The 15608-nt window shown below is 40.9% G+C and overlaps 1 protein-coding gene across 1 annotated transcript in view; it reads right to left on the bottom strand.

The window, feature by feature from the left end:
* Positions 1-6049: 6049 nt before the first annotated feature.
* The window catches only part of LOC122563007 (lysine-specific demethylase 7B-like), a 103473-nt gene continuing 93914 nt past the window's right edge, over positions 6050-15608 (bottom strand). The window contains exons 19-20 of the mRNA XM_043716310.1: positions 10192-10480; positions 6050-9990 (exon numbers count right to left, since the gene is read on the bottom strand). Coding sequence (XP_043572245.1) covers positions 9902-9990; positions 10192-10480 — 378 coding nt within the window. The 3' untranslated portion in view covers positions 6050-9901. The remainder of the gene's footprint in view (positions 9991-10191; positions 10481-15608) is intronic.

A 15608-nucleotide genomic window follows, 5' to 3' on the forward strand; every position in this document is an offset into this window, starting at 1 on the left:
GGTGGAGGCTGGTACAATTGCAACATTTAAGAGACATTTGGATGGGTTTATGAATAGGAAGGGTTTGAAGGGATATGGGTCAGGTGCTGGCAGGTGGGACTAGATTGGGTTGGGATATCTGGTCGGCATGGACGGGTTGGACCGAAGGGTCTGTTTCCATGCTGTACATCTCGATGACTCTATGGCTATGAATACGAAGAACCATGTGCAAGTTATGAAGCTGTTATAAAAGCAATGCACAGTGCTTATGACCTTGTTCCTGAAGCTTATCGTAGAGTCATACAGTATAAAAGATGCCCTTTATCTGATCAAGTCTGTACTGCCAAAAATACAATAAATCTAAAACTAGTCTTACTTTCTGGCAGTAGGTCCACAGCCTTGAATGTGATGACATTTCAGGTGCTCACCCAAGTACCTTTTTAAAGGTTGTGAAGTTACCTGCCTCCCAGGCAATCCAATCCCATCACTAAAACTAAACTAAATTCAATTCACAGGAGGCTCCCAAACACTGAGGATGTCACCTAGACAGGGGATGAAACGTCTGCAAAACAAATTCCCAGCTCGGCGAACAGAACCACAACAATGAGCACCCAAGCTACAAATCTTCATACAAACTTTAATTGAATTCAATTAAAATTTAGGATCAGAATTTGTATAATCCGCAAGAAGAAATGTTGCATGATGAGTAGTTTTGACTATTGAAGTTTGAGAACTTGAGGGAAATCGTGAATATTTTTAAAATTCTGAAATAAGATTGTGTTACGCCAAGACTTATTTAGCTGATTTTCAAGTCTCAAACATCCAAGAAATAGCAATTCAGGAAGATATGTCTATCTCACATAGATAAGTTACATGTGGGGAAATGGTCATAGGAGAATCAACAAGGGAATCACAGAATCATCATAGAATCCCTACATTGTGGAAACAGGCCATTTTGGCCCAACAAGTCCACACCGACCCTCTGAAAAGTATCCCACACAAATCCATTCCCCTACATTAACCCCTAACCTACACATCCCTGAATGCTTTGGGCAATTTAGCATGGCTAATTCAGCTAACCTGAACACCTTTGTTTTGTGGGAGGAAACTGGAGCACCCTGAGGAAATCCACACAGACAAGGGGAGAATATGCAAGCTCCACACAGACAATCACCAGAGGCTGGAATTGAACCCAGGTCCCTGGCATTGTGAGGCAGCAGTGCTAATCACTGCCACCCATAAACTGGAGGAGTAGAAAATGGAAGAATATGAAAATAACAAAGTCTAGAAGTAAAAGTGATGTCAATAAAATAATATGCTTCCATTTTAAGAAAAGTAGACTTCCTGAGTCTAATTGGCAGAAATTAACAGTAGTTACTTTAGGAACCCTCAGTAAAGGCTAATATCTATGTCCTTTCCTAGTATAAAAACATAGCAGTTGTACAGATGAAATACCTTTCCTCCGAACTTACTAAGAAAAGGGAGATGGCTCCTGATAGTCAAGAGAATTATTATTTAATTATTGATAAGGAGTCAGATGACTGGAGGGTCCCTTACTCCTCCAATGAAATAAGTGAAATAAATAAACCAATTACGGAAAGGTTCAGTGTTTTGATTGGAGAGAACAAGCATTTAGAGACAGAGTTATAGAGATGTACAGCACAGGAACAGACCCTTTGGTCCAACTTGTCCATGCCAACCAGATATCCTAACTGAATCTAGTCCCATTTGCCAGCATTTGGCCCATATACCTCTAAACCCTTCCAATTTCATATACCCATCCAGATGCCTTCTAAATGTTGTAATTGAACTGCCTGCACCACTTCCTCTGGCAACTTATTCTATTCAGGCACCACCTTCTGCGTGAAAACGTTGTCCCAGGAGTCCCTTTTAAATTTTTCCCCTTTCACTTTAAACCTCTCTAGTTCTGGACTCCCCCACCCACGGAAAAGACCTTGTCTATTTACCCTATCCATGCTCCTTATGATTTTATAAATCTTTATAAGGTCAGTCTCTGATGCAGCAGGGAAAACGGCCTCAGCCTATTCAGACCATCCCTATATCCCAAATCCTCCAACCCTGCTAACATCCTTGTAAATCTTTTCTGAACCCTTCCAAGTTTCACAACATCCTTCCAATAGGTGGGAGATCAGAATTGTACACAGTATTCCTTGCTTTCCATGGTTAGCTCAGTTGGCTGGACAGCTCATTTGCATTGTATAATGTGCCAGTGTGGATTCAATTCCTGCACTGCCTGAAGTGACCATGAGGATGTTCCTTCTCAACCTCTCCAATGCCTAAGATGAAGTGACCCTCAGGTTAAATACCACCAGTTGGTGTTAAGAGAATGGTCCTACGGTGTGATCAGACTGTGGTAACTTTACCTTTACTCGATTCTAAATTAAGGAGGCAGACCAGTTAAATATATTGAGAGAATCAGAAGAAGTTAATCACTGTTACTGGCTGATGATACAATGAGTTTTCCAGAGAGGCTAATGAAAGAAAATTATTAATTAAAGGTATACATGAATGTTGTGCACTGGTTCCAAAATACAGGGTTTGATTAAAGAGTGACTTAGTTAAGTAGAGAAGTTCTAATTGGAATAGTAAACAGATCCCTGTAGAAGGAATGAATTTTATCTTGGGGAATGACATGGAAGCTTCAAGAGTATTGGCTTTACAAACAGGACTGGAACAACCAATGGAAGTGAAAGAAACTGAGATGCAACAACTGAAACATCCTGGTAGTCTCCTGATTGTGTTGTGACCAGACCTCAAACCTGTGGAATTATAAAGGAAGAGGAAGGATCCATCCAAAAAGATGATCAGTAAATTCGGTTATCTGACACTATGTTCTAAAATGTAAAAGGCGGAAAGTAAAGAGAATGAGACTGATCAGTTTAAGCCAACTTTTATATTAGGGTTCATCTGTTGCATTTCTAAGACCATAAAATCATAAATTGTAGAAGCAGAAACAGACCATTCCACTCAATCATGGCTGTTCTGATAACCCTCAACTCCAGTATCCTGCCTGTTTCCTAAAACCCTTGCTTCTTTTACCTTAATAAAAGTCTCAGCATTGACAGCCTTCTGAGGTTTAAAAAAATCCAGATTCATTACCTCTGATGGAAAAAGATTCCTTCTCGGATGTCTTAAATGTGTGACCTCTTGTTCTGAGGGAGGACCTGTGGTCATGGTCTCCACCACAAGGGGGAAACAATCTCTCTGCATTTATCTTGGCAAGTTCCCTCAGACTTTTTTCTGTTTCAATAAGGTCACCTCTTATTCTTGTGAACTCCGATAAGTACATTCCCAATATTCTCAGCCTCTCCTCTAAGAAAATTCCACCAGCCTCCAATGCCTGTATATTTTTCTTTAGGTAACGGCCCAAAACCTTTCTAGTTATGGTCTGACTATTGCCTTGTAAAACCTTCCTGCTTTTATATTCCATTCCCTAAGAAATATAGGAGAAAGTGAGGGCTGCAGATGCTGGAGATCAGAGCTGAAAATGTGTTGCTGGAAAAGCGCAGCAGGTCAGGCAGCATCCAAGGAACAGGAGAATCGACGTTTCGGGCATAAGCCCTTCGTGAAGAAGGGCTTATGCCCGAAACGTCGATTCTCCTGTTCCTTGGATGCTGCCTGACCTGCTGCGCTTTTCCAGCAACATATTTTCACCTAAGAAATATAGGCCAACATTACATTTGCCTTCCCTATTAACTGCTGAACTTGTATGCCAGCTTCTTATGATTCATGAATGAGGACTCCCAAACCCTTCTGTGCTATAGTTTCTTGCACAATGTCTCGACTTAAATAATATTAAGATCCTTCATTCTTCCTGCCTAAGTGCATAATCTCACATTTTCCCACATTGTATACTTTCTGCCAAGTTTTGCCTTTTCTCACAACCGGTCAGTATCCCTCTGTTTCCACCTATTTTTGAGACATTCACAAACTTGATAATAGTACATTTCCTTTCCTCACCCAAGTCATTAATATATGTTGTAATTAATTTGGTCCCAGCATTAATCTCTGTGGTACACCACTAGTTACAATTGCCAACCTGAAAATGTCTCCTTTATCCTAACTTTCTGTCTTCTTTTAATTAGCTAATCCTTAGAAAGTAGCCTAAAATGTGGTAGCTTAACAAACACCTTCTAAAGATCCTAATATATTACATCTATTGTTTCTCTTTTATCTATCCTGCTTGTTACCTCTAACCTGCAATCTTCTTCCTGACCTCTCCGCCCCCACCCCACTCCGGCCTATCACCTTGACCTCCCTCCACTTATCGCATTTCCAACGCCACTCCCCCAAGTCCCTCCTCGATTCTCCTGTTCCTTGGATGCTGCCTGACCTGCTGCGCTTTTCCAGCAACACGTTTTCAGCTGTTACCTCCTCACACAATTTTGATAATTTGTCAGGAATGATTTCCCCTTCATGAAGTTTCGCTGACTCTGCTTGATCAAATTATTTATTTCTAAGTGCTCTGCTATTGCATCCTTTTTCACAGACGCGAAGATTTTCCCATTAACTTGTTCTTTGTCTCCTCCCCTTGATAAATAAAAGGTGTTACACTGGAAGTTTACCAATCCTCTGGGAGGTTTCCAGAATCGAAGGATTCCTAGAAAATTACCACCAGTATATCCATTATCTTAGATCCAGGAGACTTATCAGTCTTTAGTCCCACTCCTTTCCCTAGCACCTTTTCACGAGTAATAGCTATTGTGTTTATTTCCTCTCCTTTTTTGGATCTTGGATTATTTAGTAATTTGGAGCTTTAATAATGAAAACTGATGCAAAGTATTTATTCAACTCCATTGCCATTTCCTGCTTCTTCATTATTTTCCTAGCCTTGTTCTTCACTTTGGCTTCCCTCTTCCTTTCTTGCTGTCTGTCTTGATATTACTTGGAAGTTTACCCTCCAAGTTTATCTTTTCCCTCTATTATTTGATGGGTCTTTTAGCTGATTTTTAAAATTTCCCAATTCTCTGGCTGATATTTGCCAGACTTCTTTCAACTTGATGGTACCTGCAACTTCCCTCATTAAATATGGTTTCCTTATCCTATTCTAGAATCCTTCTTCATGATTGGGATATGTCTTTACTATGAGTTATGAGAGCTATATCAATGAGCCTTCCCAGAAATTGAATCAGAGCAAAAATACAAGCGTTATTATTTTTTAAAGTGAAATGTTAATAAAGAAATGAAGACCACCTCAAATATCAGCAAAATATGAAGTGATCCAGATAGTGGCAGTATCTGAGAAGCATTATGATACTTTATGATTGGCTCACAGAATTCAAATAACTGTTTACTCAAGTATTAGGAAATCACACAGTAAAACATTTTTATAGTCCAGGATTGCATAAAGATGTGATTACCTTTTACCAGACATGCCAAACATGTCAGAAACATTAGAGAAACACCAACCATCAATTTAACCTCATCCCTTAATTCTGATACCAGCTGTCAATGAACCATTTAGCAGGGTCTTAATAAATTGGGTAGGACCCCGATCTAAAGCCAGAAATAGAAATTAGCATCTTTTGACAATTGTGGATTTTTCAACAAGATTTTCTGAGACAGTGCCTTTTTGGAAAAGTGCAAGAAAAGTAGTAATGAGAAAATTGGCTCAATTTGTTACAAGATATGGATTATCCAAGAAAATAAAATTTGAACTTTGACCTCATCGTATGTCACAACTGTTCAAAGAACTAATGAATAGTTTGGGAATAAAACAACTTAAGTCTTCAGTTTATAATCTACAATCATAAGGTGCATTAGAAAGTTGGCTTTAAATTTTAGCAAAGAATTTCTAGAGTGTGGAAGTAGGCCATTTGGCCCATCGAGTCCACTATGACCCTGCAAATAGCATCCGACCAAGATTCAACCCCTACCCTGTCCTTGTAATTTTCCATGGCTAATCCAGATAGCCAACAAATCCCCAGACACTGGGCAATTTAGCGTGGCCAATCCACCTAATCTGAATATCACTGGACTGTGGGAGGAAACTGGAGCACCTGGAGGAAACCCACGCAGATACAGGGAGAATGTGCAAACTCCACATAGACAGTCGGCCCGAAGGTGGAATCGAACTGGGTCCCTGGCACTGTGAGGCAGCAGTGCTATCCACTGAGTCACTGTACCACCCTGGAAGACCAAGATTAGTGCTTATTATCAGAAATATTGAAACAATTGTGATAAATTTACTGTTTGCCATTAAGCAAGCTCATAGCAGTCCACCCATGTTTCAGTCCTTTTGAACTGAAATATAACCATGGGAATGAAAGGAACTCCTGAAATTAATTTCTTTACAAAATTTAAATTGAAGCTCAAAGACTATTTCCAGGAAAAGTTAACTAACATCTCTCAGTCAGCCAAAAATATTAATTGCTCACCAACGAAAGCTATAACTGTTAACATCTCAAACCTTTGACATTTTATCAGTGAAGACAAGATGTCAGTGTTAAGTATCTTTGCATCATAAATGCCTGAGGGTAAGATTCATAGTCCATTCAAGATAATTAGGAGGGCTAGTAAAGTGACTTATCTGGTGGGTACTCCTGACCACAAAGAAAAATTGATAATGTTGCATGATTGCTTAAGTGATATCACAGAGAAGATGATAAGAAAGAGAAAGTACATCAGGTGGTAAGTGTAGTGGAAGTACAGGAAGCTCAAGGAAATCTATAGTTATACATCAGATGTACCATGCGAGGCAAGCTAGATGTGGATGATGGTGAATCAGTACTGGTAAAACAACATCCTTATCGATTCAGCCCAGATAATCAACCGTAGGTGGAAATAGATTAAATACGTGCAAGCAAATCATTTAATTGATTAAATGTGGCAGAAACAATTGGAGTCCATGGTGGTGTTAGTTTCTAAACCAGATAGGTTATACAAGTCTGCATGGATTACAGAAAAGTTACTAAGTCAGCACTGTGTATTCAGAGACCACATTTGGTGCTGTACATGTACCAAGTACAGAGTTAGTACTGTGCATCTGCAGTCCAGTGTTGGTACGGTGTGTGAACTCAGTCCAACATGGGTATACCGAGACTCCCCAAGCAGGTGCTCCATTCCCAGCTTTGAAATGGCAGACGAGCCCCAAGTGGTCAGAGGAAGTGCTTGTTATACCCTCAAGGCCTCACTGGCAAAGTGTTGCATTCCCAAAGACACCTGGGAATCGCTGGCCCAAAACCATCCAAAGTGGAGGAGCAGCATCTGGGAACTTGCTGTCAGGAAAAAGCAAAAGCCAGGTGAAAACAGTGAAAGGAGCATGCTGCCATGTCAACGCTCTAACCACCCTTTCCTGAGACCATCATCTGTCCCAAGTGTAACAGAGCCTGTAGTAGCCGTATCGGTCTGTACAGCCATCTACGGACTCACCCGGAGAGTGGAAGAGAGTCATCTTTATCGGTGTGGGACTGCGAATGAACGAATGGTGTGTGAATTTAATCCATTGTCAGCACAGTGTTCAAATTCAGTGAGCAGTCAGTACAATACCTGTGCATCTAGGCAAGTGTTGGCATAGAGAGTGAGTGAAGACCAGCACTGGCACAGTGTGTGTGCATGTGTGTGTGTGTGTGTGTGTGTGTGTGTGTGTGTGTGTGTACACGTACAGTTCAGAGTCAGCACATTGCATGTACAGTCTTGAGTTGGCGCAGTGTGCATAATTCGAAGCCAGCACAGTGTGCATGCACGTGCTATCCTGAGTCAGCCCGGTGTGCACGCACAGTCCAGCATCACCAGAGTGGATGAGCGTTATCCGAGTCAGTGCAGTGTGCAGAGTCCGAGAATCGGTACAATCCAGTCAGCATGTGAGTATGCAATCCAGAGTTGGTGCAATGTGTGTCCGTGCACAGTCCAGAATTGGCAACAAGCTTGAGCACAGTCTAGAGACAGCATAATTACAGTAATTAGTTAAAAGCTTTAGAATTCAGTTCGAAAGAGCCCTGACCAAAGTCACAGGTCAGAATCGTCTCTACAAGAAAAAGGAGTTGTTCAGAGCAGTTAAGGAAATAAGTTAGTTCAGGTAAAGGTATTGGTTTGTGAAAATTTTCAGAAAAGGAATGTTTGGCTAGAAATCTGCATTGGTTATTCAAAGTTGAGAAAGTCTAAAGATCTCGGATATGAGAGTCAAAGTAAAGGCTTTGCAGCTCATAGAACAGGAAGAGGAAGGAAGCAGTTAAGTTAGCCTACAAGTTAAATAGGGAAGGAAAATGTCTGGACTTTAATAAACTGTAAAGTAGTGGTGTGGGGAGAGTTGATGGAATTTTGTTTTGGCAAGTATTTGAGATATTTTAAACTGTTATACTGAGATAGCTTGGTTTGTTCTAAATGTTTTGTATAACATTCTGTTTCATTGTTGAAACAAAATCTGCAGACTGGACTTTTTAAGACCACTAAATTAAATTAAAAACAAAGCAAAATATGACTTATTAAGTCAGATTTCATTCTGGGAACTGACCTGTCAAGTTGCAACATCAGCTCAGACTACAACACCATCCTAGAGCCTGAATTAGTTTGTCCCATCTTTCTCTGTGGTAGGAATGTACTTTGATTGTACCTGAACTATTGCCTCTTTAGATTGTTTGATTACATATTTGCCTACAAATCCTTGATTCTAACTGATCCAGGACAGATTCATTCTAACCTACAGTGTACAGCAGCTTCAGCAGAAAGAATATTTCAGAGATGAAGAGATTGGGGGTGGTCTGTTGAGGTGTGGACATAACTGTAGAGTCATCACCATGGATATGCAGAAGATGCATCTTAATCTGGATACACAGCCTGTTCGAATAGAAAAGCTTCCTTTGGAGTTAAAATTCAGATATCATCCCTTGTATTGTTAGTCATGAATTAGTTTCACGATCAGAGTGATATAAATTGCCCTCACCTAGACAAGCATCTACACTTCCAACTTTGTTATTAGAAGTTAATAGAAACTACAGCAGTTACCTATTTCAAAAGGTCACCACTAACAAGAAGATCCAGCATAGCTTACCCCAAAAATATCAATTAGGTCATCAACAACATAGATTTCCATAATAGAATAAAGTCTGCACCACAGTTGTTATCACAGTGAGACCTGAGGCACCTCGGTGGTGGACAGTTTCCATAAGTAGGATCTCTGCAGAATACTCAAAGTCAGATTGATATGAGGCAAACAATAACTAAGATCCTCTGAGGCCAATTCTTTTAGCATCACAACTATTACTGAAATAAGGTCTACAAATACTATACCCAGAAGTCAAATAATCAACTTTCCAAACACTTATCAGCTTTCTAAGCATATCCCATCCTTGGGTTGTGAACAGATACTGCACAATGGTGCTTCATCCAAGACACTTCAACTGGAAACTGAACACAAACTCTGCTGTGGATAAGTGACATCTTGGAAGGCGACAGATGGGGCAGGGGGTGTGCAGTGGACAGAGAAAGTCAGCGAAGAGACAGACAGACAGACAGACAGCAATTCTTCACTTAAACAATTAAAACAAGAAATTCTCCACTGGATATATGGTTCAATGTTTTATATCTAGCTTGTCATTTAGTTGAAGTTATTCAGACAAATCCCTCAATAAATAGTTATCTTTTTAAAAAAATCATTCAAAGCTGTCAAAATGCATCAAATAATCTGTAAGAAATAAATTACATGACAACAGTAAGTCAGAATACCAGTCTCTAAAAAATGTCTGCAAGCCCTGAACATTGGTAAAAGTTCCATAATTTCAGTCCTCCCTCTCTCTCCCCAGCCCCTCCTCCAAAGGTCCAGCTCCACCATTATTGCTTGTCTGTGCTTCAACAGTGTTCTCTGGGGAATTGTTCCTGAGGCACAGTTTACCCGAAAGGTGGCCATATGTGCAGTCGGACCAGGACCCTCTTTGGACCACTGCTGGTCTGGAATACTATTATTCTAAAGGAAGAGGCGGCCACTTCTGTTCAACTTCAGAATCTTTCCCAGTCGCTGTTTTGCAGTTGCCATCCCTTTCTTTGGGCGCTTACCTGCCAAAATGTTGCAACATTAATATGATTAGGTTATAATGACAATCTTTAACATTACAGCATTCAGACAATCTTAAACACATCAAAGTGAATGGAAGGCAAACTTTCTTACTAATCAGAGAAGCTTATCTATTAATGCTATGATGGTCTCTTTCTCTCTTTGACCAGGGGATATGTGTTAAAATGATATTATTCACTGACCTTTTGTTGCCTGATTGCTCACAGGGGGTGGATTGGACAGGGTCCTCTTGCTGGATGGATGCATGGATGGAGATGTTGGCATGACAGAATGGATGTGTTCCAGGCTCTCGCTGTTATGAATCTCACAGTCTCCCCAGACGTGATCAGCTGATGACCTATACACTACACTCAGAGAATCGGTAGGAATCTGACCCTCATTGTCCTCATGTTCTCCCATCAAATTCTTCTTTTCCTGAATTGTTTGCCTCACTGAGGCTTCTTTTCCAAGGTGTTTTCGTTCCTTCCATACCTACAGAGAAAAGAAAATCAAGATATCTCAGTACAAGGTATGAGTCTCTCGATGTTTCAAGTTTAGGATTTCCAAGCTATAAGGGGTAGCTGGAGTCACTGGGAATCATCAGGGAGAATGAAAGTATCCTGGTTCCAGGAGATGAATAAACCAAAAAAAACTTGTGTCTGTCGGGGAGAATCATGGTGCCAGGGACTCGGGGTCGATTCCATCCTCGGGTGATTTCTGTATGGAGTTTGCACATTCTCCCCATGTCTGTGTAGGTTTCCTCTGGGTGCTCCAGTTTCCTCCCACAGTCCAAAAATATGCAGATTAGGTGGATCAGCTATGCTAAACTGCCCATAGTATCCAGGGATGTTTAGTTTGGGAGGATTAGCCATGGGAAATGCAGAGGTATAGGGTAGGGGGGATGGATTGCTTTTCAGAGGGTTGCTCTTCAGAGGGCTCGTGTGGACTTGATGGGCTAAACGGCCTGCTTCCACACTGTAGGGATTCTATGATCAAAAGGTAGTTTGAGGCATGCAACTTCAGATTTTTAGGACAAGGGGTAGACATACCTACTTCTCAAAAGGACCGAGGCACAAATGCTCATTCATTTGTTTGATTGAGGGCGGTGGTTTCAAGGGTCAACATACAGAGGTACAGAAAAGGAATAAGCTGAATTGTATGCTTTGGATAGCCCCAGAGAATGAAGTTGTACTATGTTAGATAGGAACAGATCAAGGAGGAGAACTAGGAATATGATATAGTTGCAGTAACGGAAAGATAGCTTAAAAATGCTGCATACCGGGTGCTTAATATTCAAGTATATAAAGACTTTAGAAAAGGTCACAGAATTGTAGAATGGTTAAACAAAGACAAGTCTATTTGTCCCACCATGTATGTGGCATCAGTCTGCAAGAGCAATTCAGATAAGGAAGGAAATAAAGGAGGAGGGAAGCAGTATCAATTAGGAAATGAATACTGGAATGAGAAGATGTTGTGGGGAAGCAAAGAGGGGCTCCATGTGGTTAGTACGGAGAAAAACAAAAGTGGACAATGACACTTCTGTGGGTGTTTTATAGGCCTCCAAAGAGTTAAGGAGAGAGGAACTAATCTGCATGTTAATCAGAGATGAACAAGAATTATGGAGTAGCAAATATTAGGCAAATTTAATTACTCAAGGATCAATTAAGGTAATTTAAGAGCAAAAGGCAAGGAGGTGTAGAAATTCTTACAACGTGTTGAGGAATGTTTTTGATCCAACTCAGAACAAGGAAGTGTTGAAGAACAAGGCACATAAAGTGGACTCTGTACCTGTGGGATAAAATCTGAATAACAGTAATCATTGTACGAAAGGATTTAGATTTGTAATGAAGAGCAAGGAACAGTTAAAGTATAATTTCTTCATCAGAGGAGAACTAACTTCATTGTGATGAGAGGGGATCAAGCCTGTGAAAATGGGACCAAATACTGAATGATGTTAGAGAAACAACCCAGGTACATTCCAAGATAGGGATCAAAAGTAAAATAATCAAAGCCAGAAATCCTGAGTTATGAAGGAGGTAGATATAATGTTAACCAGAGGGAGGATGATGCATGGCAGGTAAATTCTTCAAGCAAAACCAAGTGAAATACAATAAGTTGACAGGGAAAATGAAGAGGAAAATAATACAGGCCAAGATGGAATAGGAGAATAGAATGACAAGTCTGGATCAGTAGACAATAAGTAAATCCTAGAGCTGAGACGACTGACTGCCAAAAACCACAACCATCTTCTTATGTGACAGGTATAACTCCAACCACGTTAAGAATTTTCCCCTTAATTTCAGTTTTGTTAGGGTGCCTTTATGCACTTCACTTCTGGAAGTCAGTTCTTTTGTCCATGAGGTCAGTAGCTGAGCGGCCCTGGCAGAACATAAGCTGGGCGTCACTGAACACATTGCAGAGCAGGTACTGCTGGATAACACTGTTGATGACACCTTCCATCAATTTACTCTTGATAATAAAGAGTAACTGATGGCCGCATTAGAGCATAGAACAGTAAAGCAGTCCAGGCCCTTTGGCTCTCAATGTTGTGCTGATCTTTTATCCTACTCTAAGATCCAACATGCCCTTCAACTATTATCCATGTGCCTATCCAAGAGTCGCTTAAATGTCCCGAATATATCTGACCCTACTACCACAGCTGGCAGTGCATTCCATGCACCCACCACTCTCTGTATCAAGAACCTACCTGTGACATCTCCCCTAAGCCTTCCTCTAATCACCTTATAATTATGCTCTTGTCATAGCCATTTCTGCCCTGGGAACAAGTCTCTATCTATGCCTCTCATCATCTTGTACACCTCTATCAAGTCGCCTCTGATTAATTGACATTAATTGGCTGGGTTGGATTTATCCTGCTTTTTGTGTACAGGACATACTTGGATAATTTTCCACATTGTCAGGTAGTTGTCAGTATTGTAACTGTACTGGAACAGTGTGGCTAGCAGTGTGACAAGCTCTGGAACACAAGCCTTCAGTGCTATTGCTGGAATGTTGTCAAGGCGAATAGCCTTTATTTTATCCAATAAGTCCAGGTGGAGTGAATTGAATTGGTTGAAGACTGGTATCTGCAAGTCTGGAAATCACTGGAGGAAACGGAGATGGATCATCCACTTGCTCCTACGGGCTGAAGATTGCTGCAAATGCTTCAGCCTTACCTTTTGCACTGATGTACTCTGCTCTTCCATTGTAAAGAATGATATTTGTGAAGCCTCCTACTCCAGGGCGTTATTGTCCACCACCACTTAAGACTGCATATGGCATGACTGCAGAGCTTAGATCTGATCCACTGGTAGGATTGTTTAGCTCTGTTACTTGCTGCTTATGCTGTTTGGCATGCAATTAGTCCTGTTTGGTAGCTTCATCAGGTTGACACCTCAATTTTGGATATTTTGATGCTACTCCTAGCATCCCCTCCGACACTCTCCATTGAATCAGGGTTGATGCCCTGGCTTGATGGTAATGGTTACCATCAATGGTGACAATGGGTGATATGCCAGGCAACGAGGTTGCAGATTGTGTTGGTATAAATTCTGCCATTGTTGATGACCTACAATGCCTCATGGGTGCCCAGTTTTGGACTTCTAGATCATTTGAAGTTTGTCCATGTATCACAGGCCGCACAACACAATGGAGAGTATTCTCAATGTGAAGTAGGGACTTTGTCCCTACAAGCACTGTGTGGTGGGTGCTCTTACCAAGACTGTCATGGACAGATGCATTTGCAACAGCAGATTGGTAAGGATGTGGCCAAGTATGTTCTTCCCTCTTGTTGGTTCCCTCACCACCTGCTGCTGACCCAGTCTAGTAGCTATGTCCTTTAGGGCACAACTAGCTCGAACAGTAGCACTGCTGTTGCTGAGTCACGCTTGGTGGTGGACAGTGAAATCCCCCATCCAGAGTGTATTTTGTTGTGTTGCCACCTCAATGCTTTGTCCAAGTGTTGGTCCACGTGGAGGAGCACCGATTTATCAGTTGAAGGAGGATGGCAATCAGCAGGAGATGTATGAAGCGTAAAACATCAAAGCACACCAAAAAATTGATGGAATGAGCATACACATGACAGATGAAGTTCTCGTCAAATGCTGAGAGATACATGGGTGATCATAGAGAAATAACATAAAACAAAGGGGTGCCGGAGCAGATAAACCTGTCAACAAAGTTAGCAAGACAAGTAGAGAGAGTTTTTCATAAAGCATACAATATCAATTAAGCTTTATTGATAATGGCATAGAGTATAAGAGCAAGGAAGTGATATTGAACTTGTCTATATTGTGTACACTTTCAGAAGGAAGTGAAGGTATTGGAATTGGAGTAATTGAGAATGAGAGGGTCCAGATTTCAGGAGATTGAAAAATGCAGCAAAGATGGCATTTTTTATGCAGTGAGTAGTTAGGGTCTGGAAAATACAGCCCAAGAGGCAGTTTCACTCATACCTTTCAAAAAGGGAATGAGGCTGTTATGCTGAAAAAAAACCATTGTGCAGGATTATAGGAAGAAGGCAGGAGAATAACACCAAGTGAAATGCTCATCTGGAGAGCCAGTGCAAACATGATGAGCTGAATGATCACTTTTTGTGCTGTAACAATTCTGTGACTTCTGTAGGATGATGCTTTTCAGAGTGAAGGGTTTCTGAAACTGTTCAAAGAGCAGCATAAGGAAAATTGTGGATCCCAAATAAACTAACAAAGGCATTTTTAAGATTCACTTTGTGATCTGAAAGGTGTCTCCAGCATATGGTATTTTTAAGGCAAAACTGTTCTGCTGAAAATAGATAATATTCAAATAAAAGCAGATCCTGTACAATTTTATTGGTATTGGAAAGGAAAACTTCTAGATAGCTTCACGATGCACACTGACAATTTCTTCAGGGATTGTTTAGCAGAATTTAGGAAATGTATGATTAATAACAAAAGAATAAAATTTAAAATTAGGAGCAAGGCTTGTGTGGTGTTCAAATACATTAATTTACATATAATTCCAAAGGGTTTTTGCAAATACATTAAGGACAAAAGGGTAACTAGGGAGAGAATAGGGCCCCTCAAAGATCAGCAAGGCAGCCTTTGTGTGGAGGTGCAGAAAATGGGAGAGATACTAAACAAATTTTTTGTATCAGTATTTACTGTAGAAAAGGATATGGAAGATATAGACTGTGAGGAAATAGATGATGACACCTTGCAAAATGTCCATTTACAGAGGGGGAAGTGCTGGATGTCTTGAAACGCATAAAGGTGGATAAATCCCCAGGTCCTAATCAGGTGTACCTGATCAGAGAAGTGATTGCTGGGCCTCTTGCTGAGATATTTGTATCATCCATGGTCACAGGTGAGGTGCTGGAAGACTGGAGGTTGGCTAACGTGGTGCCACTGTTTAAGAAGGGTGGTAAGGACAAGCCAGGGAACTATAGACCAGTGAGCCTGATGTCAGTGGTGGGCAAGTTGTTGGAGGGAATCCTGAGGGACAGGATATACATGTATTTGGAAAGGCAAGGACTGACTAGGGATAGTAAACGTGGCTTTGTGCGTGGGAAATCATGTCTCACAAACTTGATTGAGTTTTTTGAAGAAGTAGCAAAGAGGATTGATGAGGGCAGAGCAGTAGA

Source organism: Chiloscyllium plagiosum, chromosome 26 (assembly GCF_004010195.1).
Source record: "Chiloscyllium plagiosum isolate BGI_BamShark_2017 chromosome 26, ASM401019v2, whole genome shotgun sequence".
In the NCBI taxonomy this organism is placed as follows: Eukaryota; Metazoa; Chordata; class Chondrichthyes; order Orectolobiformes; family Hemiscylliidae; genus Chiloscyllium; species Chiloscyllium plagiosum.